The 27,581-nt window shown below is 43.0% G+C and overlaps 1 protein-coding gene across 2 annotated transcripts in view; it reads right to left on the bottom strand.

Moving 5' to 3' along the window:
* The window catches only part of GPRC5B (G protein-coupled receptor class C group 5 member B), a 139,763-nt gene that overhangs the window by 75,567 nt on the left and 36,615 nt on the right, over positions 1-27,581 (bottom strand). For both annotated transcript variants that reach the window (XM_075317992.1, XM_075317993.1), the window contains exon 2: positions 4,923-5,932. In XM_075317992.1, the coding sequence (XP_075174107.1) occupies positions 4,923-5,928 (1,006 nt within the window). In that variant the 5' untranslated portion in view covers positions 5,929-5,932. The remainder of the gene's footprint in view (positions 1-4,922; positions 5,933-27,581) is intronic.

Genomic DNA, 27,581 nt, shown 5'->3' with positions numbered 1-27,581 from the left:
CCCGGAGCAAGCTGAACCGGGCTATTGGCAGGTTTGTGGCGAGAAATGGGGGGTTGGTGGTGCGGCATAGAGAATTGGAGGAGTCCACGGAGCAATATCTGAGGAGAGATGGGGTTCATCTGACTGATGTGGGTCTGGATTTATGGATGTTGGGTTTGAGGGATGGCCTAGAGCAAGCACTGGGGGTGTGGGGGGCTCGGGCCAAGTAAGGGTGTCACTTGGCCGGCCTGTGGCGGGGTGATAGGTCCGTCTGAGAGGTTGGGAGTACCGACAGTCGGTTGTTTGGTACGAAGTCGCTCAAGGGGAGTGGCTTCGGAGTGGATGGGAACTTGTGGGCGGAGGTCCCGCAGGTTCTGGGTAGGGGTAATTAACGATGGAACGTTGTTACCCCTCACCTTGGGCCGGGTGATCACGGCCGAGGTGGTCCTCTGGGCCGGTTTGGAGGTTACGGCCGGGGGGTTAGGAATGATGGTTTGCCTCTCGGACGGATCTATCGGTGTTTCTGGTTATACGGGTATATATGTATAAGGTTAAGTTGAACAATTGAGTGGCATGTTGGGCCACGAGTTTTGGTATACATATATACGGTAAAATAAAACTGTGGCCATTCCTGCAATAAAGTCGTGGTTCTCGTCTTTATTTAGGGAGATATAGTACGGGGGGTGTTTCTGCAGGATAACCTGCTTATCCCTTATAGATGCGTCAAGAAGGGCAGTGAGCCCCATAGGGGTGAATGGACCCCATGACGATCGGGAGGGTGCAAGGTTAGGAAAGGGTTAATGGGTTTGCATGGGATGGGGGATATGTGGGAGTACAGGATTGGTAGAAGGGAGCTGTAAGGGGATTGGGGGGGAGCAAGGATGGGGTGGGGTGTTGTGAGAGGTATAAGAGAGGGGGGTGTACTGATCACCTCCCCTTTCGTCGCTTGATCTCTGTGTCCCACCCGCCCGCCCTGATATATAATTTTTATGTATATGTTTATAAAAAAAAAAAAAAAAAAAGATTAAAAAAAAAAAAAAAAAGTGAAACTGTGATGGTTTTTTCAAAAAAAAAAAAAAAAAAATTTTATAAAAAAAAAAAAAAAAAAAAGGAATAAAGGTGAATACAAGGTTGAGTTGCTAATCTATTGTTGTCACAGCGGGGTGATAGGTCCGTCTGAGAGGTTGGGAGTACCGACAGTCGGTTGTTTGGTACGAAGTCGCTCAAGGGGAGTGGCTTCGGAGTGGATGAGAACTTGTGGGCGGAGGTCCCGCAGGTTCTGGGTAGGGGTAATTAACGATGGAACGTTGTTACCCCTCACCTTGGGCCGGGTGATCACGGCCGAGGTGGTCCTCTGGGCCGGTTTGGAGGTTACGGCCGGGGGGTTAGGAATGATGGTTTGCCTCTCGGACGGATCTATCGGTGTTTCTGGTTATACGGGTATATATGTATAAGGTTAAGTTGAACAATTGAGTGGCATGTTGGGCCACGAGTTTTGGTATACATATATACGGTAAAATAAAACTGTGGCCATTCCTGCAATAAAGTCGTGGTTCTCGTCTTTATTTAGGGAGATATAGTACGGGGGGTGTTTCTGCAGGATAACCTGCTTATCCCTTATAGATGCGTCATGAAGTTGAATAAATCCAGCACCAGATTAAAGTACAAAAAAGGTACGAGGTTGAAAATCCATTTGGTGGCGGCTAAAAGTAATGCCGTAATAATATATAACTCAGAGAGACTGGGTACAAAGAAATCTTAGCGCTCAGACCATATGGCTCGGTCTAGTCTTAAGAAAAATAGGGATATTTAGTATTCCTAAAAAAAAAGTTAAGCAATCTATGCTCGATGATATGTGGACCTCACTATTTTCGACAGTGTCTTTAGAAATACATCTCAGAATATTGGAGACTTCTTGAGACGCGCCGTACTGGGGAAAGTGCAGTAATGATTTTGTCTGCCAGTTTTAATGCACATCAAATGATTTCTTCTACCTATTAATTAAATGGACAGTTCAGAAAATCCGAAGGGTAAAAGTCTTGAAGCCAATAAGATAAGACTCCTAGGAGCGCAGTCACGTGGTGGCTATTAACCCTTAGCATGCTTCAGGTTATCATTCTGGTGGAATCCATTGTATATTTGTGTCATCTTACTGACCTGGTGGCTTTTGGCCGGTATTGAGCTGGTAGACATTGGTTTACCTTTTTTCCTGGACGGTTTAGTGCAGTCTACTATAATATTACATACAGACAGTAAAAATCCTATACCCTGAGCTATTTTTAACATAGGGGCCTTTAAATATATAGTGGCATATGTTGAAGGCATCCGTTAGGTGTTACATATTGGAAAATCCTTCGGTTATTCCTTGGTCAGAATGGTGGTCAGGTCTTTATGATTCCCAGATGTGACCGCTAACCACTGCAGAAGATTACCTCCGAGAGGGATTTATACAAATGGAAGGGGAGCAGATAACTATATTTTGAAGTAAGTTTCCTGATTCATATATAATTTGGGGTCTCTATGTAGCTGAGTGAGAACCGTTATAAGCCTCACTTTTTAAAGGGGAACTGTCACAATACAAGCATTTATTACGAAATAAATCTCTTAGGGGTACTTTGCACGCTGCGACATCGCTAGCATCGGCTAGCGATGCCGAGCGCGATAGTCCCCGCCCCCGTCGCAGATGCGATATCTTGTGATAGCTGCCATAGCGAACATTATCGCTATGGCAGCTTCACACGCACTTACCTGCCCTGCAATGTCGCTCTGGCCGGCGACCCGCCTCCTTCCTAAGAGGGCGGGTCGTGCAGCATCACAGCGACGTCACACGGAAGGCGTCCAATAGAAACGGAGGGGCGGAGATGAGCGGAACGTAAACATCCCGCCCAACTTCTTCCTTCCTCATTGCAGGCGGGACGCAGGTAAGGAGATATTTCTCGCTCCTGTGGCTTCATACACAGCGATGTGTGCTGCCGCAGGAACGAGGAACAACATCGTACCTGTCGCTGCAGCGAAATTATGGAAATGACCGACACTATACAGATCACCGATTATCGACGCTTTTGCGATCGTTAATCGGTGCTTCTAGGCTTTACACGTTGCGACGTCATTACCGGCGACGGATGTGCGTCACTTTCGATTTGACCCCGACGATATCGCAGTAGCGATATCGCAACGTGCAAAGTACCCCTTAAGATAGGTCATCATTGTCTGATCGGTCAGGGTCCGACACCCCCACCTCCACCGATCATCTGTTCTCAGTACTGTACGTCAAAAATGTTCAGTTCCGCAGCTGCCCCGTCAACTGATAGCATTGAAATGAATAGGAGGTGGATGTGCAGTTCGTGGCTGCGGCCACTATCAGAGGACGGGGCAGCTCCAGAACTTAGCCTTTTCGCCGGCATTCTGCCACCAAATGTTCTGACAAATTTTGCATAAAACAATAGTACAAGTAAATATTAGAAACTTTATAATGTATCCTTTCAAAGAAATTTGCAAATGTCTCCACTTATGAGCCACTTGATCCCCTCCACCCTAAGCTTATCATCCACCCAGAAAAAAACAGCTAAATTCTGTGTTTCCGAAGAAAAGACACTGCCAGCACACTGGTGTGCCAGATTAAACAATCTATTATGTTCGGTGGATAGGGAAGAACATAGTGAGAAAACGTGCAGAGGGAAACATAGAAAATGGTGCTGAGCTTTCTAACAAGTCTTTTAAATCCACTCAGAGCTGGATTCACATCTACACTGATCAGTACTGCTGTATTGGGTCCCCCGTACTGTTCCTGCTTCGATCTGTGTGCTAATAATGGAAATAATTGCATGAATCCCTTATTGTGTGCTGTGTATGGGAAAGATCATAGCTTCTAGTCTCCACCCACCAGCTCAGAGTCAATTGCAAATTAAGAAATAGAGCCTACAGAGTTGAAAAACTGGTGAAAATACTGGATACAAGTCATATAATAGCCATCTCATGTATAAGCAGCAAACTGGAAGCCATATATGAGAGTCACAAACACCATACAATAAAAAAGTTTTGTTTTTTAAAAAAAAAAAAATAAAAAAATATTGTATTGAAAAAAATATATTTAAAAGATTTTTTTAAAAGAATTTTTAAATACAATTCATAATTACCAGGGACAATATGTTTATAAGGACAGGGTCTCTCACACTAGGACAGAAAAGAAAAATGATTAATATAATAAGAGACCACTGATGGTAGTAAAAAAAAAAATAATTAGTAGTAATAAATTAGATGTGGGCAACAGGGTAAATATATAGAATAAATAGATGTCCTTAAAATACTGAACAGTACATAATTATTAAGATAATACTAAATATAATATGTATTTCAGTAACACATCTGTACTCTAATAAATAAATATTTGTGTGATGGTTATATTAATATATAGGTTCAGTAAAGTGCCATTCACAAAAAACAATATTGGTGTTCGTGGTGTGAAACCAACATGTGAGAAAATTAAATACCTAATACAGGGTCTGTATAGTTTGTCTGCCGCCTTCTGACGCACGTTTCGTCGTTTGACTTCCTCAGGGAGAGATAGTGTAGGAATGAGTACACACATAGGACAGCTTATTCTGAAAAAATTCTTACACTTTAAGACCCATTTACTCGAAACTATCACCAATAAGCATTGGTATAACATATTCCCAAAATCTCACAGTTTTTAGGGTATATAAACCTTTACAGCCACTTTTTGGTGCCTCTATATGAGAAAATTATTTGGAGTGCAAATCTACTGTTTTCTGTACACAGCTTCTAAGCAAATCTACGTGACTCTGAGGATACAAAGTACAAAAAAACCTTCTTACAGTGTGTCATGTTTTTCTTGTCTCTTTTTCATGATAACTTATAGTCATCAAATATCCGTAGGAATAGAATCTTGACATTATCAAATATAAGTAAACCGTCCCGCTTACCTGCATTATGTTCATCCATAGAGAAAGCTTTATTCTCCATGTAGCTCCGGGGCAGCTGAATATCTTCCTCAAAAGGCGTTTCTCTCATGCGAGGCTGGGAGGTATCAAAATAATTAGTTGTATTTTCTTGTGGTGCGGGTAAAATGGTACAATGGACTTCTATGATGGCATGGAAGATCAGAAACACCCATCCACTCGATATCAGGGCGATGGCCAAAGTAGGATCATTCCACTGGTCTTTTTTCTTCAGTTCATTGTTACCATAAAGATACATAGTCATCCAAGCTACCCATATTAAGACAGAAAAAAAAGTTGTAATAATAAGGCATATTCCATTTTTTTTCCATTTCTGAAATTTTCCACACAGTGTAAAAAGCGAGAGACCCAGGGTAACCACCATAAGAACCATGACGTAAATTAACACCATGACGAAATCCATTGGCTCGTAACTGCAGGCCAATTTCTTGTCTCTAACGACTGTTAAGATAATCCATTCAGTAGCGATAATAACTTGTACCAACATCAGACATATAACCATTCCAACAAGATGCCAGCCGGATGGGCTCTTGCCATGTCGGACGAGCTTACGGATCCTCCAAGCTTGAGCAAGAAGACATGAGAAACAAAGGGAAAACAGGACACCCCACAAGAACCTTCTGGTGGAGCAGATCGCTTCGTCTTCTTGTATGATGAACGCAAAAGCTAAGCCAAACAATCCAAGAGTTCCAAGCAGAAAAAGAAAATGTATTCCCAACGGGCTTTTCTTTTCTTTCTCTGTGATGAAAGGAAGCCTTACTAATAAGATCAACATAAGTAGTAAGGTTGTAAGGACACCTGCTCCAGCCACGGCTTCCACAACTATTCCCCAAATGGCATCCAGGTCACAAAGGTAGACATAGCGTGGAAAAATGTCCAGTCCACAGCCTCTGGACGTGGTGGAATTTTCTGAAGAACCATAGCCAATCACGAAAAAGAGGAGCAGAACAACAGTTGGGTGGGTTTTCATGTTTCTATAATAAAAACAAAGTGGTATTGATTAAGGTAGTTGTTGGTTGTCAACGTTATTTTACTCCTAACTGGGACTGGAAGTCCAGAAATGCAATGATACGATATTATCTCATCTCCGAGATCATCTAATTTAACATGCAACAAAACATTAAAGGGATTGTCCGGCCTTGGGGTACAAGTCTGCAGTCATTCTATGTTATTGCAGACTTGTGAATACTCACAGCTCGCAGTGTGTGCATTGTCAGGATTCCCTGATGCTGGAAACAGATGGGTTGCATGATTGCAAGTATCCGATTTGCATAAATACGGTTATGTGCTGACTAGACATGCATGGCTTTGCTCAACACAAGTGAATTGAGTGAGGCCAGGTACTTCTAGTCAGAATGTAGCCGGAAGTATGCAAATCACATACTTGTAGTCATATAACCGCACCAGAGAATCCTAACAGCATATACACTGCGCTCTGTGTGGATTCACAAGTCTGCAGTCACATATAGTGCAAGGTCATACAACCCCTTTAACCTAACTAAATTGTCACACAATATTGTAAACCAAGCAAATGTGTTAGCTGATGCCGCTGTTCTACCATCTCTCTGTGTTCTACCATGGACTAACCGTATCATCGGTGTGTCCATGGTAGAACACAGATGATTTTTTTTTACAATGGGTTACAGCCAATGTTACACCGTATGTGAAAACATACAAACCTAATAATTCTCTAAAAAGATTCTCTAAAAAGCAGCAAGTGCTAAAAAAAACATTCCTTCAACTTGATAATCCGTGTGCAAAAGATTCCTCTGTGATCATCAGGATATTGCCATGTGTTTAACAAGCCGGGGTCACTGCAACCACCTGATAGCTGGGGGGACTTGTTGAGAAGGGAAAGTCCAGTTAGGACCTCGAATTATTAAAAAAGGTTGATGGCAATGGAAGTTAAATGACTGCCGATTAGCTACGAAATGCAAACCGGTCGCTGAGGCTTTTGGAAAGAAGGGACCTTCATGACTTCTAAAAAAGTTGTCAAACCTACTGGTTGCCAAAAAACCCTCTTGAAGCTTCTTAGAAGGACTCACTGGTCTTGAGCAAAGGAAGGATCGGGTTGGCACACAATTCACGTACTGAAATACGTGGTCTTGAACAAAGGAAGGATCGGGTTGGCACACAATTCACGTACTGAAAAACGTGGTCTTGAACAAAGGAAGGATCGGGTTGGCACACAATTCACGTACTGAAATACGTGGTCTTGAACAAAGGAAGGATCGGGTTGGCACACAATTCACGTACTGAAATGCGTGCTCTTGAACAAAGGAAGGATTGGGTAGGCACACCAATCACATACTGAAATGCGTGGTCTTGCAGACAGGACTGGTAGGTGAAAGGTGTAGTCTGGCACACAAAAATTTATATAAATGATGTGGTCTCAGACCCTCAAGAATCCATTATCACATGTGCTCAGAGGTTATAGTTAGGGATTCTTGTTTTTCTTTAAGATCTTACCAGAAAAACATAGAATGACCTTCAAATGTGACAACTGTCTCAATGGTACGTTCAGATATAGTCTATTCTGTGGATGTAAACGACACATTAGGCCAATCCTTACCTTCATGGACCCTACTATCCCCTTCTGTACTACCAATAAAGTATTGTATTTTGACATAGTACCACTTGACTCCATCATCAGATACTTCTCTACAATGAAGTTGCCTGGAGAGCCACTTATGGCCTCCTCTTGAGGGTAAAATTACTCACATTCCTTATGAGTGTCTTTTCATGCCATTTTCACAGCACAAGGAAATCTTTTTCCATTTACTGGAACTTACAACGCCCCTACTTAACTTAAAATCTCTTTTGGAGAGTCCTTCAAACTCAAAATGTGGAATTCTTTCATTTGTTATTATCATTGCTTTCTCATACACCAATGGCTTGTATGTCACCTGACTGCATCTTTTATGAGACCAGCTGCCAAAAATATGCAAACAGTATGGGGAATGAATTATTGTGTTAACAACCATTAGTCCCCCTACAGTTTTGTCACGATGTGACTGTGGGATAGCGAGGGGCAGGAGGCTCCTAAACTGTTCCTTCATGCTAGGGAACACTAGACGATCCCTAACCTCCGGATTACCCCTGATGATGGAGATGCCAGAGTCCTGTTCCGTAGGCTATGTGCCCACGTAGGGTATTTTCATGCAGTTACGCTGTGTTCTGCACCGCAGCGTAACTGCATTCGTCCTGCGTCCCCAGCACAATCTATGAAGATTCTGACTAATCCATGCTCACGTGGCGTATTAAAACACAGCGCTTCGGCTGCTGCCGAAGCGCTGCGTTCTAAGAAGTGACATGTCACTTCTTTCGTGCGCTTTGCATGCAGCCTCCGCTCTGTCTATGGGAGGGGCTGCATCCAGAGCGCATGAAATCGGCTTTTCATTACGGACTGTTTCTGCAGCGATTTGAAGCGCACGTGTGCTGTTCAAATCGCTGCAGAAATTTCTGCAGGGAGACAACGCAACGTGGGCACATAGCCTTATTATGCTCCTGAGTAAAGCTAATCTGTTCCCCCCTTCCCCAGGGAAGGAAAAGGCAGGAGTGTGATCGAAACACAGACAGGGATAACAAAAACTCAATCACATTGCAAACATACAGGAATAAACAGTAAGAAACTAAAGGGAACAGCAAAAGAAATAATGCAGCAACAAAATGACAACAAGGGTTAACACTACAACCACACACAACAATAATATCAGAACTACTAGTAAGTCTGGATAAATCCACCTCAAGAGGCCAGGTATAGTCAAGCTATAGCTGACACTATAGGAACTGTCCAGCCAGCATATATAGGAGGCGAGCGAATATGACTGGCTCTCCCATAGCATGTGACCAAGGAGGTTAACAAGCAAATGAGCAGAGATTAACTCTTGCTATGCCTATGAACTACAGGTCTGCGAGTCGACACCTGAGTCACCCTGCGCTGATCACAGACATCAGGGAAGTTGGGAGGCAGAGTGCAAGAATCTTAAGTTTCCCCAGATCCTGATGCCACCATGACAGTCGATGATGCCTGCAAAAACCTTCTTGTGACAAATCAGCATGTGTAAAAGGGTCTTAAACAAGTGTTGAACGACTTGCAGTATCACTAAATATGTTGGATTTGGACAGACATTTGCCCAAAGCCACCTTTAAGCCCAGCATACACACTAGATAGCTGTCGGAAGAATGATGGTTCGGTCAACAGCTATTTCTCCCAACTCTCCCATGCGCAGGAATGATAGAGCCGCTGCCAGTTTCTCTGATGGCGGATTATCGCATCGAGAACAAATGGATCGGCAAATGGAAACCAGACGACGGGGCTCTTCTCTACCACTGATGTCTTCCATCAGCGGGACTGGCCTCCATACACTTTAGACTTTTTGCCAATCCCTCCGATATTGGATAGTCTAATATGTATGGGAGCCTTTACGTTCCAAAGAGGTTTTTTGAAGTCAGAAAAAAAGTTTTCTTTTTTTTTTACATTAATGCACCACTCTTGTCTGTGGGTTGGGTCTAGTATTGATGCTCATCCACATTTAAAGAGGATGTCCACTACTTGGACAACCACTACTCATTCCCCTTGTTCACCCCATAAAAATAAAGTCTATACTCACCTCTGGTGCGGCCACGGTTCCAGTGATGTTTGAATTCTCGTTCCCGGGTCACATGTGACATTGTTATGACACATGAGCCCCACGACCAATTAGCGCCGGCTTCCCCCTCCTGCCTTCGGACATTTGAGCAGGAAGTCAGCGCTGCACTCACACCTTGCTTTAATGTCTGAAGGCAGGGACACAGACGCTGGGCACCGATTGGTCATGGGGCTTGCATGTCATAACAATGTCATGTGGGCCCCAGGAAATTGGCTTTTGACAACGCTGGAACTGTGGCCGCATCTTAGGTGGGTATAGTCTTATTTATTTTTACGGGGGCGAAAAAGGTGAATGAGTAGGGATTGTCCAAGTAGTGGATGAAGCCAAACTGCAATACCAGACACAGCCTGTGGACAAAAGTGGCGTTGTTTCGGGAAAATAAGTAAACTTTTAGCGCCAACACTGAACAACAACTTTTGGTCTGAACCAATAACCTGATGTGGTTGCAATGTTTCGCCAGTAGGGATTAATGTGGCTCCTTAATAAATGGCTTCAATAGCAGCCACTTGCACACTCGTATTCCATGCAGCCGTAACCCTCCTTCTCCTTAACACTTTTCTAATGAATAATATATACAGTAAAGTGTGATGATGATTTTGCAGACTGCGGTTTCTTGAGATGTTTCCCAGACAGTCAGTAATAACTGCAGATTACTGCTCCCAGACCAATAATTACCAATCGCAGTGAAAGCAAAGCATCATAAACCTTTTTAACAAACTTTTCAGTTTATTTTAACCATTTACAATCTGGTCGGTGTCCGTTTTATAGCTCTGTCCAGCTGATCCTTGGGCAGAGCAGTAGGAAACAGCAGCAGAGTCAGCACTAGCTAGGCGTTCCTTCACCCAGGCAAAGATCGCACACCTGGCTAGAGCGGAATACCATATTGGCGTTGCTCCTGTCTATTCACCCACCCGTGGTACACTTCGAACACACACTCTGCCTATCTAATTTAGCAAAACCTTTGCAAAGTGAATGGACAGCAATGCAAAATTATATATATTATATATACTGTATATATATATATATATATATATATATACTATATATATTATATATACATACATATATATATATATCACACTTTTTTGTTAAGTATTTCATTCCACAAGTGTTAATTCATAGTTTTGATGCCTTCAATGTGAATCTACAATTTTCAGACTCATGAAAATAAAGAAAACTCTTTGAATGAGAAGGTGTGTCCAAACTTTTCGTCTGTACTGTATATATATATATATACATACATACAATTTAGGGTCTCTATGTAGCTTAGTTACAACGCTTATAAGCCTCTAGTACACTCACTTTTGTAAAGGGGATCAGTCAAAATACAAACTGCATGCATTATAGATCTCAGACCTGATGGGCCTGATGTGCTTCCTCTGCAAGTCTATTTGAGAGTGACGCTAAAGAGCCATTTAAAAACTCTCTGCTTAATATTAAAAAGGACCACCCATCAGGATTTTCCTATATAAACTAAAGCCAGTGCTATACTGGTGCTATCATGCTGATTCTATACATACCTTTATTTGTGAGATCGGATGTATAGTTTCTGAAATACAGGCAAGTAAAGTTTGTGAAATGCACTGTTACTTGATTGATAGCAGCTACAGAATATCTAATAGATGGGTCAGGTTTTGCTAGTTATTTCCTCCGCTGTCTGCCTGTCTGTCCTTTCTCCTCCTGTCTCTGTTATTACTGGGGGCGGAAGGAGGGAGGAAGAACAAGGGGGAGGAAGGACAGGCAGGCAGAAAGGGGCGAGAATAACTAGCAAAACCCAACCCACCTATTAGATAGTCTGTAGCCGCTATCAATCAAATAACAGTGCATTTCACAAACTTTACTTGCCTATATTTCAGTAACTATACATCCGATCTCATAACTAAAGGCATGTATAGAATCAGCATGATAGCACTAGTATAGCACTGGCTTTAGTTTATATAGGAAAATCCTGGTGGTTCGTCCTCTTTAAGAGAAGCATATTATGAGTCCAGCTGTCAATATCACGATTACAAAGCCATCTTGATATGTACTTTCACAGTACACACTAAATGATCTATTTAATAAGATATAGTTTATATTGTGAAACTTAGTAACATATCCTCTTAAATGTCTACCTGCACTTGGATAAAACCCTACAGTAACATAAGCTGCCATCATAAAATATAAAATAAGATACAATAAAAAATAAAATATATTCTGAGAAGTTTCAACTTTCATTTGGATCCAGTTTTAATGGTAAAAGGGAGCAGTAATGTAAAACATCCAGGGTAAGGGGTCAACACATAAAATTGTGACCCTAAAACGACCCCCAGCACTATTGTTCACTGGTAGAACTAGTTGGGAAAGTTTCCGAAATTTCCTTATTCTAGGCACGACATCTTCTGGGGGGGAAAAACTATTTTCGCTCAGCATTACCATGGAGATTGTCGGCTAAGACAAAGCACAATACAATGTGCCAAAACCTATCCTAAAATCCACTCCTTCTTTATTCCTGAATTATTTATCATCCGGAAGTGTAAGATCTTGTTTATTTTAATTGAAAGAGTTTCACACAAGTGATTTTATCAGTCAGTCACATCACACAACGTGATACTGAGAAAGATTACATTATAAAGGCATGTTTACACCACTTTAAAGAGGACGATTTAATAAAAGTAAACTAGGGGGCGCTACTGCACTCAATGCTGTCCCAGCATGCAAGGTGTTAAACAGAATGTTGTGCTCAAACGATTGGACAAGAGTCTGTTTACCGATCGGCGCTGATTTAATAGACTGTTTACATCGGTAGACCACGGTAATTTGTAACAGATCAATCAGTGCGCGTAGGCTGCCATTGATCTCGGCAGCGCAGGTCCAGCGATATGCTGCCGAGAGTGATCTTGCACATTAATCGGGTGATCGTCTGTCTCTGTTAGACTGCTGATCATTGCGAAACCTCGGTCACGATAATCTTGCAGTGTAAATGCACCTTTAGAATATCACATCACCCCCGTACATGATCCCAAGTCGTCATACTGGCTTTCCTATCTCATGTCGTTAAGGAGGTGATCTACATGCATGCTTATTCATCCCGGTAAAAGATGTTAGGTTGTGCAATACTGCACTGATGAAAAATCGTAAAGGGGTTGTGTAGGCTTATGATGTTGAAAGGGTTGTCCACTATTAGGACAACTTCTTGTCATTCCACTTGTTTCCTACGGGTAAAATAAAATATGTTATACTCACCTCCTGTTCTGGTGCCGTTCCTGCGCTGTCGTTAATCATGAGTTGGGGCTCACATGACATTTTGACATCACGTGAGCCCCACATCCAATCACCGCCAGCTTCTCTCTACCTGCTTTCAGACCAAATTACTTAATCAACTGTAATCTTTGAGACTGTGGTCCCCGCTTTCTTCAGGTCATTGTCCAGGTCCTCCCATAAAGTTCTGGGGTGATTCCTGACCTTTCTCAGAATTATACTTATCCCGTGAGGCGAGATCTTACTTGGAGTCTCAGACTGAGTAAGACTGATAGTCATCTTGTGTTTCTTCCATTTTCTAATAATTGAGCCAACAGTTGTTACCTTTTCACCAAGCTGCTTGCCTATTGTCCTGTAGCCCATTCCAGAATTGTGCAGGTCTACAATTTTATCCCTTGTGTCTTTAGACAGCTCTTTAGTCTAGACCATGGTGGAGAGGTTGGTGTGTAATTGATTGAGTGTGTGGACAGGTTTCTGTGTCTTTTATACAGGTAACAGGTCCAAACAGGGGCAGTTAATACAGATAATGAGTGTAGCTTAGGCGGGTTTTTTAAAGAAAAAATAACAGGTCTATGAGAGACAGCATTCTTGCTTGTTGGTAGGTGATCAAATACTCATTTTCATGCAATAAAATGCAATTGAATTATTTAAAAATCATGCAATGCGATTTTCAGAATTTGTTTTATTCTTTCTATTACAGTTGAAGTGTACCTAATAATAATTACACACCTCTCCATACTTTGTAGGAGGGAAAACTTGAAAAATCAGCAGTGTATCCAATATTTATTTTCTGGATACTGGAGAGACAAAACAGCACAAATAGGGTCTTATCCACATATGATAAGTAAAATAAGACAAGGGGAGGCTCACCTCATAGGGTTGTAAGAGTCACAACCTCTATGTTAGCATGAACGGCTGCAGCAGACACACGTGGAATCAGCAAACGTTAGAAGAAAGGGATAAATTCTGCTCTGCTGTTGAAAGACCCAAGACCAGGATCTACGCGTTTCAGATCTAAAAGCTCCTTCTTCAGGACAAATCATATTACCTACCTTGCAATTTGTCCTGATGAAGGAACTCTTAGTTCTTTCTTTCTCTGAGTGTTTGAGATATATATATATATATATATATATATATATATATATATATATATATATATATATATATAAGCAGCAGGAAGCCAATTTAATTTGGGAGTGGGTTATCGTATTTCAGTTTGGCATACCACTCGGTGCCACTGTTTCTGGTTATTTTATCCCTTAATGGAGAGTTCAAGGAAAACGAATCAATTATTACTTCGTAAGTGAAATTTCAGCATTTACTCCGAGCTCCTAAGAATATTTGTCTTTCTTGCTGTGAATGTCACTAAGAGAACAACAAGAATGTAAATCTTATGTACTGCAATGTATAATTTCTGAACATGAGGATACAGTTTCTCCCTGCCCAGCATCTTGCCTAAGATGCCCATCAAATGTACCTGTTTGCTACAAAAAGGAGCCTAGGAGAAGTAAGGAGATCAGACCATAACATTGTATGGGACACAGATAATTCCAATTGTTGAGGAGGGGGCTTCTGGCCCTTCCTGAGAACATACAGTTGTGTGAAAAAGTGTTTGCCCCATTATGATTTATTTTTTTTTGCCACACTTAAATGTTTCAGATCACCAAACAAATTTAGATATTAGACAAAGATAACACAAGTAATCACAAACTACAGTTCAAAAATGTAGGTCTTTATTATTAAAGGGAACCTGTCAGGTGCATTATGCACCGAGAACCACGATCAGTTCTGGGTGCATATTTCTAATCCCTGCCTAACCGTCCCTGTATATAGTAGCATAGATAAAGAGATCTTTAGAAAAAGTATTTCTAAAGATCTTTTACTATATGCTAGAGAGGCCAGCGACTAGTTCAAAGGGCGTTAGTTCCCTTGACTAGTCAGCCCCATTAGCATATGAGCATGCCCCTGTGTGCATGCTATGATGCTAATGAATGAGGCATGGTCAACATCACCGCTCTCTGCTGCCACCGCATCCGATGCTGGATTTTGGCTCAGTGCGCATGATCAGAAGCCCAGAACTTCCAGTCATGCACACTATAAAGTCGGGTGTACGCGTCCCGGCTTCTACCTGGTGTAATGTGCATGACCGGAAGACGTTCTGATCATGTGCACTGAGCCGAAAACCAGCAGTGGCAGCAGAGGTGAGCGAGACCATGCCTCTGACGCTGCACATTCATTAGCCAACAGGCGCGTGCTAACATGCTAAGGGGGCAGACTAGCCAAGGTAAGTAATGGCCTTGTGACTATTAGCTGGCCTCATTAGCATATTATAAAGGATCTTTAGACATTCTTTTTCTAAAGACCCCTTTACCTATTCTATATCTAGATCTATGTCTGATCTATGTATGATCTATACTATGCTGTACCTAGATACAGGGATGGTTAGGCAGGGATTAGCAATATATACCCAGGACTGCTCAAGGTTCTGGGTACATATTACACCTAGCAGTTTCCCTTTAAGGGAAAAAGAAATCCAAACCTACAGGCCCCTGTGTGAAAAAGTGATTGCCCCCCCTTAAAACATAAATTAAGTGTGGTTTATCACATCTTTGGAAAACTGAATTCTATTTCCCTAGCCACACATAGACCTGATTACTGCCACACCTGTTCTCAATCAAGAACTGACTTAAAAAGGACCTGCCTGGCGAAGCGAAGTAGACCAAAAGATCCTCAAAAGCTAAACATCACTATACATGCTTTTCCACCTCTCCACACTCTGATATGCTGTGCGTATTTCCAACCCTGCTATCAGTAAGTGTGAAGCCACATAGCCATTGTTTCATAGTTAAAGTGTTTGTGGCCAATAATGTTTTTTGTGTCGAAAGGTGTTATAACATCTGTAAAAACTTTTATTGCTCATTTCCAGACAAGGCTTTTGAGTTTTTTCCAGAATAAAAGTTGTGGCTATAAATAAGTAGAAAAATCACAACTCAGTCTTCAGCACACGACATCTCAGATTCCCTGGTGTCAGGTATATAAACTATCTTCCGGCCTTCTGCACTCGTATTGTTAGGATTTAATGGAGAGGTTGCACCAAATTTGTCATGGGAGAAAGAAAAATGAACAGCTGCGGCAAAGCATCAAGGGAATTTCCAAACGATTTCCAAACGTCCAGTATACTAGTGTCCAATTCATTACTGCATTTGTGCCATTTTTTGAAGCATGTTTTTGGTGTTTTGACCCTTTTTTTCCCGTTTGTGCCAAACTCACCTTTCATTTTGGGCCTTGTTTGAAGTCTGTTTTATGTGTTTGCTTCTATTGTTTTATGTTCTTCACTGGGGGCGAACTTTAGGGTTTTCAGATGTTTTCGCCTGATTCATCATTTATGACTTTTCAAAAAAACTCACAAAGTTTGTTCTTAATGTACTTGAGCCCCCCTCTTCCCATCCCGGAGTCATCCTATGTATGCCAGCAATTTTTGTGACAATTAGCAAAATTAAAAACCATTAAAGGCAGAAATAAAGACCATTCTTGATTTTGTTTTAAATTCATAAGACTAGAACACTATTTTTATGAATTTAGGGAATAGACTTCAGCGAATACAAGACAAAAAAAAGAAAAGTGTCTAAGGCCACTTTCAAATTGCATTCTGACCTGCGTTCAGTGGTCCCATCGAGGCTTTCGTCTGAATCCCCCGCAAAACGTGTTTCGGACACATGTGCTGACGGGGCCATTGACTATAATGGTGCAGACGGAGTCACCGTGTGCTCTGTCGTGCACCATATTCGGGAGTATACGTTTCAGGTGGACGGACTGCGTCTTGGTATCCGCCTCCAGTATGCATATACTCCTGAAAATGGTGTATATTTTTTTATATATTTACAGTTAGGTGCAGAAATATTTGGACAGTGACACAAGTTTTGTTATTTTAGCTGTTTACAAAAACATGTTCAGAAATACAATTATATATATAATATGGGCTGAAAGTGCACACTCCCAGCTGCAATATGAGAGTTTTCACATCCAAATCGGAGAAAGGGTTTAGGAATCATAGCTCTGTAATGCATAGCCTCCTCTTTTTCAAGGGATGATCGCCGCATACTTTCTTTGGTGAAGAAGAACCCGTTCACAACATCAACTGAAGTCCAGAACACTCTCAGTGAAGTAGGTGTATCTGTCTCTAAGTCAACAGTAAAGAGAAGACTCCATGAAAGTAAATACAAAGGGTTCACATCTAGATGCAAACCATTCATCAATTCCAAAAATAGACAGGCCAGAGTTAAATTTGCTGAAAAACACCTCATGAAGCCAGCTCAGTTCTGGAAAAGTATTCTATGGACAGATGAGACCAAGATCAACCTGTACCAGAATGATGGGAAGAAAAAAGTTTGGAGAAGAAAGGGAACGGCACATGATCCAAGGCACACCACATCCTCTGTAAAACATGGTGGAGGCAACGTGATGGCATGGGCATGCATGGCTTTCAATGGCACTGGGTCACTTGTGTTTATTGATGACATAACAGCAGACAAGAGTAGCCGGATGAATTCTGAAGTGTACCGGGATATACTTCAGCCCAGATTCAGCCAAATGCCGCAAAGTTGATCGGACGGCGCTTCATAGTACAGATGGACAATGACCCCAAGCATACAGCCAAAGTTACCCAGGAGTTCATGAGTGCAAAAAAGTGGAACATTCTGCAATGGCCAAGTCAATCACCAGATCTTAACCCAATTGAGCATGCATTTCACTTGCTCAAATCCAGACTTAAGACGGAAAGACCCACAAACAAGCAAAAACCTGAAGGCTGAGGCTGTAAAGGCCTGGCAAAGCATTAAGAAGGAGGAAACCCAGCGTTTGGTGATGTCCATGGGTTCCAGACTTAAGGCAGTGATTGCCTCCAAAGGATTCGCAACAAAATATTGAAAATAAAAATATTTTGTTTAAGTTTGGTTTATTTGTCCAATTACTTTTGACCTCCTAAAATGTGGAGTGTTTGTAAAGAAATGTGTACAATTCCTACAATTTCTATCAGATATTTTTGTTCAAACCTTCAAATTAAACGTTACAATCTGCACTTGAATTCTGTTGTAGAGGTTTCATTTCAAATCCAATGTGGTGGCATGCAGAGCCCAACTCGCGAAAATTGTGTCACTGTCCAAATATTTCTGGACCTAGCTGTATAGTGCATCCCTTTCTGATTGAGCACTCCGCCCTATAATCAGGCTGTGCTCACTCCCCTTTATAGCTGGAATCTAGCTGCCCAGACATGGATGTTGTTAACCCAGACAGTGGCATTTCAGGTTAGGTTCCCGGTATATTTAGATTACCTTGCCGTGGTGACTGGGCCCACATACATTGGCCAATACATAAGCCAGAGATCTCTTTTTTTTCAAATATTCCTATAGAAGTAATGCAATACCAGAGTTCACTTATTCATTGTTAGCATTTCAGTGTGCAGCTGTATATGTTTTCTAGTTATAATGTGTTTTCAGCTAGCACCTAGTCACACCTGTTGGATGTGTGAATCAGTCTTTTTATATATTTACTAGCTGTACTACCCGGCTTCGCCTGGGTTAATAACTGCTGTTAACAAAATAGAATGTATTAACAAAAATGTATTCTGCACACAAAAAAACACAAAACAAATAGATAGAAATGTAATTATTAAATTGTTGCCTATATTAACCAATCAGAGCTCAGATTAATTAACTGTAGCAAAATAGAAGCTAAGCTGTGATTGGTTGCTATTGGCAGCCTGATAAATCTCCAGGCAACAGAAAGCCCTCCCCCTGACAGTATATATTAGCTCACACATACACACATAGACAGGTCATGTGACTGACAGCTGCTGTATTTCCTATGTGGTACATTTGTTGTTCTTGTAGTTTGGCTGCTTATTAATCAGATTTTTATTTTTGAAGGATAATCCCAGACTTGTGTGTGTTTAGGGTGATTATGTGGCGAGGTTGGTGTATGTGTGGTGAGATGTGTGCTGAGGGTGGTATATGTGTTCAAGCACGTGGTAGTGTGTGGCGCATTGTGTGTGTATTCATATCCTCGAGTGTGGTGAGTATCCCATGTCGGGGCCCCACCTTAGCAACTGTACGGTATATACTCTTTGGCGCCATCGCTCTCATTCTTTAAGTCCCCCTTGTTCACATCTGGCCGATGTCAATTTGCCCCCAACACTTTTAGTTTCACTTTTTCCCCATTATATAGATAGGGGCAAAATTGATTGATAAATTGGAATGCGCGGAGTTAAAATTTCGCCTCACAACATAGCACCCGGCGCTGCCCGGGATAGTAACTGTCTCTCTGTTTCTCTCCCATTCTCTGTCTGTCTCCCCCTATGTATATATCTCTCTATCTCTCTCTCTCTATCTTTGTCTGTCTGTCTCTTTACCTGTCTGTCTCCGTCTCTTTCTCCATCTGTCTCAATCTCTTTCCCTGTCTGTCTACCTATCTCTGTCACTTTCCCTATCTGTCTCTTTCCCTGTCTGTCTCTTTTCCTCTCTTTCCCTGTCTGTCTCTTTCCCTCTCTTTCCCTGTCTGTCTCTTTCCCTGTCTGTCTCTTTCCCTCTCTTTTCCTGTCTGTCTCTTTCCCTGTCAGTCTGTTTCTTTGTCTGTGTCTGTCTCTTTGTGTCTGTCTCTTACCCTGTCTATGTCTGTTTCTTACCCTGTCTGTGTCTGCCTCTTTCCCTGTCTGTGTCTGTCTCTTTCCCTGGCTGCATTGTGACACGCCAACATTCCATATAAGGGCGTGGCTGCGCATTCTTCTGAAGTTCTGGCTGTGTGGCGCCCTGGACAAGCCAGGGGCCACAGAGCACAACACCCACACACCCCACACTCCCGGTCAGGCACACCGAAGTCAGACAAAAACCCTTGTTGCCTTCCTCCAGGGGCTGATGTTCACACCAGGGGGTGGGCCAGGCAGTTGGCCCCACCCACCGAGGAGTTCACAGTCCTGGAGGCGGGAAAAGCAGACATTTCAGTGAGGGAAGTGAAAGTGGAGGGGAGAACTAACATCCAGGCTGCTCCCTGTCATCACTCCCGGGATCCCCCGTCCAGAGCAGCGGTGGTGTCACCAATATCACCACAACCGTGGGTGGCGTCACGGACAATAACCAAATCCCCACCATCCAATCAATCCCAACCCCTTTTCACTCACGGGCGAGGAGCGCCGCTCGAGTCCCCGGGATCCGGCCCACCGCTCGAGCCACCACCGAGCAGCAGCCACAGCCGCAGCAGCGGCCTGGCCCGAGCAGTGGGAGAGCGCAGCGTCCCCTCCTCTGCCCGCGACAGCTGCACTGTGGCTCCCAGCTCCATTCGCTTTAATGGAGGCAGGTTTTTTGGTGAATAACTGTAAAGAGCGGGGTAAAAATTTCCCCTCAAAACATAGCCTATGATGCTCTCGGGGTCCAGAAGTGTGAGTGTGCAAAATTTTGTGGCTGTAGCTGCGACGGTGCAGATGCCAATCCCGGACATACACACATACATACATACATACATACACACACATACACACACACACAGAGACACACATTCAGCTTTATATATTAGATAGTGAATCTCTTTCTGATTAAGCACTCCACCCTATAACCAGGCTATGTTCACTCCCCTTTATAGCTGAAATCTAGCTGCCCAGACATGGAGGTTTTTTAACCCAGATAGTGGCATTTCAGGTTAGGTTCCTGGTATACAGAGATCACCTTGCTGCTGGTTATTGGGCTCACATGCATTGGCCAATACATATGCTAAATATCTCTTTTTCAAATATTCCTATAGTAGTAATGCAATGCCAGAGTTCCCTTATTCATTGTTAGCATTCTAGAGTGCAGCTGTATGTATTTTTACCATACAAATGTATTGACAGGCACACTAAGTGGACATTAGATATCCTAAAATAATGAAGTTTATTGAAAACAAAACATACATAGCATTTTAGTGTACAGCTGTATATGTTTTGTCATTTACTGGGCTGCTTGGTGTCAAATTTGATAAAATTGCTGTTTTATCTAATGTAGATATAGCAGTCGACTATATGCTGAGTCCTGTATAACCCCGCCACACCACTGATTGGCAGCTTTCTGCCTACGCACAGTGTACACAAAATACTACCAATCAGTGGTCAGGTGGGGTTATACAGAGCTCATGAATATGGAGGACTACCTGGCAACAGGTTTAGTCCTCTAGTGATAATCTCCTGCTGATAAAACATTGAATTTATGAGAACTACAGCAAGCAACCCAGTAAGTGACACATCGCTGGAATCAGGATCTCTGCCCCTACATTATGCTGCTCTCAGATTAGGTGGCAAAAAACTGGTGACAGATTCCCTTTAAAATAATTTTGTGGCTGACATTTACTTTGTTACTGTTCTGAATATAAACATTGAAAGCAACCTCTGATGACAGAAAAGTGAAATAAGGCACATGTTGAGAATTTTCAGTATAAAATATTTTTCTGGTGCAAAAATAGAGTATTGGCAGGAAAACACACTGCATAAAATATACACGTTTTTAATGCATTTTTACCTGTGTTTTTCCCCCATTCATTTAAATGGGTTAAAAACGCTACAAAAACACAGAAATAATTGACACGCTGCAGATTCGAAAAAAAAAAAAAGAAAAGAAAAAAAAAAACAAAAATGCTCTGATGACTCAAATTTGGAAGGAGAAATAATCAGCATGTGTCAGGCTATGTGCGCACGTTGCGTACTAGCCCTGCAGAAATTTCTGCAGCGATCTGAAGAGCACATGTGCACTTCAAATCGCTGCAGAAAATGTCCGTAGAGAAAAAAAAAAAAGCCGATTCCATGCGCTCTGCATGCAGCTCCTGCCATAGACAGAGCAGGAGCTGCAGGCAAAGCGCACGGAAGAAGTGACATGTCACTTCTTAGAACGCAGCGTTTCGGGAAGCAGCCGAAGCGCTGCGCTCTAAGATGCCACGTGCGCACGGCCCCTGCACAATCTCCATAGACTGTGCAGGGGACGCAGGACGCATGCAGTTACGCTGCGCTACAAAGCGCAGCGTAACTGCATGTATTTACGCAACGTGCGCACATAGCCTAACAGATTTCAGAAAATTTTTTCTTGCAAATGTTAATCAATTCTGGAAGAAAAACACATCCAAGCAAAGTCTATGAGAATCCTGACTTGCTGCGCACATGTTGCGGATTTTTTCCTTGCAGATTTTGGTGCATAAAAAAAAATCTGCAGCGTGTCAATTCTTTCTGCATTTTCTCCTGCGGCTGAAATAATCCACTGCAGTGCTCGAGCGGGATCACTGAAGGGATTAAGGCCGCTTTACACGCAACGACATCACTAATGAAATGTCGTTGGGGTCACGGAATTCGTGACGCACATCTGGCCTCGTTAGTGACGTCGTTGTGTGTGAAACGCAGGAATGACCGCTAACGATAAAAAATACTCACCTAATCGTTGATCGTTGACACGTCGTTCAAATCCCAAATATCGTTGATGGTGCTGGATTCAAGTTGTTCGTCGTTCCTAAGGCAGCACACATCGCTACGTGTGACACCCCAGGAATAACGAACTACAGCGTACCTGCGTCCTCCGGCAACGAGGTGGGCGTCACTTTCTTTCAGCTGCTCTCCGCTTCTATTGGACGGCTGCCGTGTAACGTCGCTGTGACACCGCACGAACCGCCCCCTTAGAAAGGAGCCAGTTCAACGGCCACAGCGACGTCACTAGGAAGGTAAGTATAGTGTGACGGGTCCTAGTGATGTTGTGCGCCACGGGCAGCGATTTGCCCGTGACGCAAAACCGACGGGGACGGGTGCGAACGCTAGTAACATCGCTAGCGATGTCGCAGCGTGTAAAGCGCCCTTTTGCCTCATACACTATGCATCTGGCATGGTCTGTGAGGTGATCAGTAGCTTAGTAACCGGGATCAGCATGGCGACGACCCAGGGTTAACATGGCAGCGATCAGGTCCTTGTGATCACATTACAGGGACCCTATCGCCAGAGAGAAGTAAGCACTTCCTCTCCCTGGCTCCTGAATGCTGCAATCATGATTGATCGCAACATTTAGTGGGCTAAATTGTCGGGCACCGCTCCTGGCAGTGAGAGCTGGGTCCCAGCTGTAACGTCAGTCGGAGACCTGGCGACGATTGTGGGGGTACAGCGCAGGAACCCCTGCAATCGCCATGACATGACAAAAAACGTGTTTTTCCTGCCAAAACATACAGTTTTGTGTGCACAAAATCTGCACACAAATCTACTATGTGGGCACATACCCTAAAGCAAATACTGTAAAATGGTGAATCTTAGTAACAACCAGCAAAGAAAAACAAATGCATAAAAAAACCAACTTCTGAACATGACCTTAAAAGGATAAAAATACCCTTTTCATTATTTCTTACAAAGAAAGTAGTTTTTGGGTGCACTGTACAGGCAGCAGTGTACAGATTGTATAAATAAGAAATAGTATGAGTGGAGGACTACTCTTACTGTCCTGACACGGGACACAGCGGGGGGCGTCTGTGAAAACTTTAAAAATAGACATAATTCTTAAAAGGATCAAAGTTGGTATTTAAGCCTCAGTGAAAACAGCTGTTCATCAACATAAAAGTCTTAAAGGAACAGTAAACCTAAAGGCCGCTTTACACGCAACGACATCGCTAACGAGATATCGCTGGGGTCACGGAATTTGTGACGCACATCCGGTCTCGTTAGCGACGTTGTTGCGTGTGACACGTACGAGCGACCGCTAACGATCAAAAATACTCACCTAATCATTGATCGTTGACACGTCATTCATTTCCCAAATATTGTTGCTGGTGCTGGACGCAGGTTGTTCGTCGTTCCTGAGGCAGCACACATCGCTACGTGTGACACCCCAGGAACGACGAACAACAGCGTACCTGCGTCCTGCCGGCAACAAGGTGGGCGTGTCGTTAATGCGGCTGGTCTCCACCCCACCGCTTCTATTGGAGAGCCCCTGTGTGACATCGCTGTGACGGCGCATGAACCTCCCCCTTAAAAAAGAGGTTGTTCGCCGCCCACAGCGACTTCGCTAGGAAGGTAAGTATGTGTGATACGTACCGGCGATATTGTTCTCCACAGGCAGCGATTTGCCCGTGACACACAAATGACGGTGTCTTGCTAAATTCTCCTAAAAAGGGCTGAAAGCCTATACTTATGAAGCGCTCACTGATGTCCTAATCAGGCACGAATACTAAGATTCTTTATAGCAAGATATTATTTATTTTAATAGCACATGAATAATCAATGGTACATAGGCATTAGCGCTACTTTATAGTCATAGAATCTTATACAATAACAGAAATATGCATCAACATTACCGTATGTTGTAGCACTCCTTCCTCATTGGAGGGACTCGATTAGTGAGAAGGAAGACAACCCGGCCTCTGCATCACAGGCACACTGCATCCACTTGAGCATCCTGGAAATGTCCCTCACTGAACGAGCCCTGTATTTTATACCAAACTTTGTACATTGTGGTCGTCGTGTGCACTGAGTATTGCAATTTGTGACCAGCATGTGATTGCGGTCATGGTCATGTAACCTGACCACACGCTACCGTGGGCACCAGTAGCTTCCTACACATGTTGCTGGCTGACCACTGGTTTCCTGCATATGTTGCAATGAGCCATGAATTTTACATCATTAGTTTCCTACAGATGTTGCTAATTAACCACTGGTTTCCTGCATATGTTGAACTGTAAGCATTTCTTCCTCATAATAGTGGTTTATTCAAGACCTACTAACACGTACTCTTCATTATGGTGAAATCTGGTCAACCAAAGGGCACCTCTCTGATATTGAGTTTGGATGGATCAATAAGACCTGTGATCACTATATTTTGATTAGGATTCATATCTAATCACACTCATTCTTCAGTCATATCACATTGGTATCACAGACGGGGGCGGGTGCGATCGCTAGCGACATCGATGTCGCTGCTTTTAAAGCGCCCTTAAGAATGAATGATACAAGTAAACAAGCGACATAACTGATCGACATCTCTCACTCCTCCGGCTGCGTTGTTCAGTACAAGCACAGTGGATGGGATTTCTAGAAATCCCGTGCCCACTGTGCTTGTTTTTTCCACAGCAAACCCTGACCTGCGGTGTGCCTTTCCAGACCACAGAATGTCAATTATTTTCTGCGGATTTGCCTGTGTCCTCCGTAGGGAGAACACAGGGAGAGACCGCAGCGCACTGAACCCTGATCGTGGCTACTGCGTTCTCCTGCAGAGGTAAACTCATTGCCCCGCAGGTCAGGACCCACTGCGTCCAGGACACAGTGAGTCCTGATCGTGTGCTGTAATGTTTATATACTCTCTTTTGCTTCCTCCCCTGCCCAGGAGCTGTGGCATTAACAGACCATTTCCCTGTATGGTCAGACACATCCATTACACAGTACACAGCAGGAACACATACTGTATATAACATTATCTCAGCACAGGGACATTTTTTTTAAACACATCCAATTGTGGAAATTATTATTATCCCAAGATCGATTGATTAAAAGGAACTTTGTTCTAGGAAAACCCCTTTAAGGACTCACCTTTTATTCATGGGAGAAAATGTAGGCAAAATTACATTCCCTATGCAGACATCGCTGCGGGTAAAATGTGGTATCACAATGTACCCAGTCATAGAGGGCATACATGATGATAGCTCATTAAAATAACCCCAAATTTTACCCTTTTACAATTTGGTCTGCTATTGAACCTTTCTTTATTACCCCCTTCCCCCATCATACACACACAAACAGTACATAAGCAGCGCCTTAATTATTACTAAGCACTTTCCATATAATGTGAATATGACTTTTCATTATTCTGATCTCTTTCATAACTGCTCCCATTATATACTCAGGGGATTGATTCTTCATTATCCTTTTAATGCTGCATTTTTTATTACATTTACTCCTACTTGAATCAATGTTCACTGTGCATAAGGCAGAGAGTCTCCAATTACACGTACCCCATTCTCCATCTATCACGGCCGGATGAACCGTAATGGAGGGGATTCCATTCTTTTTTTTTTTTTTTTTTATCATAAAGGTTTTTATTGAGTTTTCAGAAAAATACAAACTTCTCATACAACAACATCAAGAACAGGAGCATTGAGTAGCAAGAGGTGGAATAGCCTCGAGCCATTATCAGAATATCAATGTGGGACATTAAATACCCCTTACAACAACAACCTGAACATAGGAGCAGGGAGGGCGGGGGGAAAGAGAGGGGGTGGGGGAAGCAGCTCTACAAGACATTCTTAGGCATAATCAATTTATTTATGGTGTAGGTGTCGGTATCTGGGGGAGGGCCGTTGCATAAAGGGAAGTGGCCCACGGGTGCCATTGTTTAAGTCTCGCCGTTCTCTTCTCTAGGTTGGGGGCCAAGTTGGTTTCGTATAGCCAGTGTAGGTTGATCCTCTCAATTAGATCTCTTTTTGTAGGGGGGCTCACCGACCTCCACTTGTATGCCACACAGTACCTGCCAGCTATGAGAATGTGAGAAATGATGTTTTTTAAAAGATCCGGGATCCCATCTAAGCCAATGTGTAGCACCGCTAAGGTTGGGTTTGGAGAAAGGCGGAGACTAGTAACCTCATGGATTAGATTGAACACCTCCTGCCAGAAGTTAGATAACTTAGGGCAAAACCACCACATATGACATAAGGTGCCCCTGTGGTTGCAGCCCCTCCAGCACAGTGGTGACACATGTGGGGAAAAAGAAGCCAGTTTAGTAGGGGAGTTGTACCACCTCAGATGAACCTTTTTTAATTGCTCTATATGATTGAGACAAGAAGAGAACTTGTGGATCCATTTTGAGGCCGCGAACCATTCTTGCGGCGGAAGCGGAGAAGCTAGATCTTTTTCCCATTTGAGCATATACGGCAATTGTTTGTCCGGTTGTGGGGAGTTTAGCATATTATGGATATATGAAAGGCCTTTGATTTTGCTATTTTGAAAGAATTTTTTAATTGAGGCGTGGTCAGCTGTCGTGGGAGCCGGGAGATGAGGAGCGGACTGAAGAAAGTGACGTATTTGAAAAAACTGGAATAGACTGTGTCGGGGAAGGTTAAATTTATCACACATTTCTGAGTACGGGAGTAGGACGCCTTCTCTATAGAGATCTGCTAGGGTGATTGGACCTCCACGTGTCCAGGCGGCAAGATTCAAGTTCGGAATGAAGGCTTCTAGCGATCTAAGGGGAATGATGGGACCTAAAGCATGTGACACTGGCTTGCTCCACAAGGACCAAGCTTTCTTTAGAGCTGCTGTGGTGGGTAGAAGATCGCCGGGGGGCGAAGGGGTTAGGAGCAGGGAGTATATGAATTGTTTAGGGGAGTGGACCTGTGCCCAGGTGTACTCAATCTGTAACCATCTTAAGTCTGAATCATTCCTCCACCAATCTCGAGCCGGTTCCAGGATAGCGGCTCTGTGGTATGTTAGAATATTAGGAATACCCATTCCTCCACCACTTAACGGGGCATGCATGCATCTCAGGGCTATTCTAGGTTTTTTCCCAGCCCATATAAATTTACTCATTAGCGAATGAATTTTGGTGAGATACCGTTGCGGAATTGTTAGGGGCAGGCACCGAAGTAAGTAGATAATTTTTGGGAGGCAGATCATTTTAAAGGTCTGCATTCTCGCCACCCAAGAGAGCGGGAGAAGAGAAAGGCGAGTAAGTTCTCTATCCAGTGAGGTGTGCAGGGTCAGCAGATT

Source organism: Anomaloglossus baeobatrachus, chromosome 7 (assembly GCF_048569485.1).
Source record: "Anomaloglossus baeobatrachus isolate aAnoBae1 chromosome 7, aAnoBae1.hap1, whole genome shotgun sequence".
NCBI lineage: Eukaryota > Metazoa > Chordata > Amphibia > Anura > Aromobatidae > Anomaloglossus > Anomaloglossus baeobatrachus.
The sequence above is the reverse complement of the archived record's forward strand: the minus strand, read 5'-3'. Positions and strand labels throughout refer to the sequence as shown.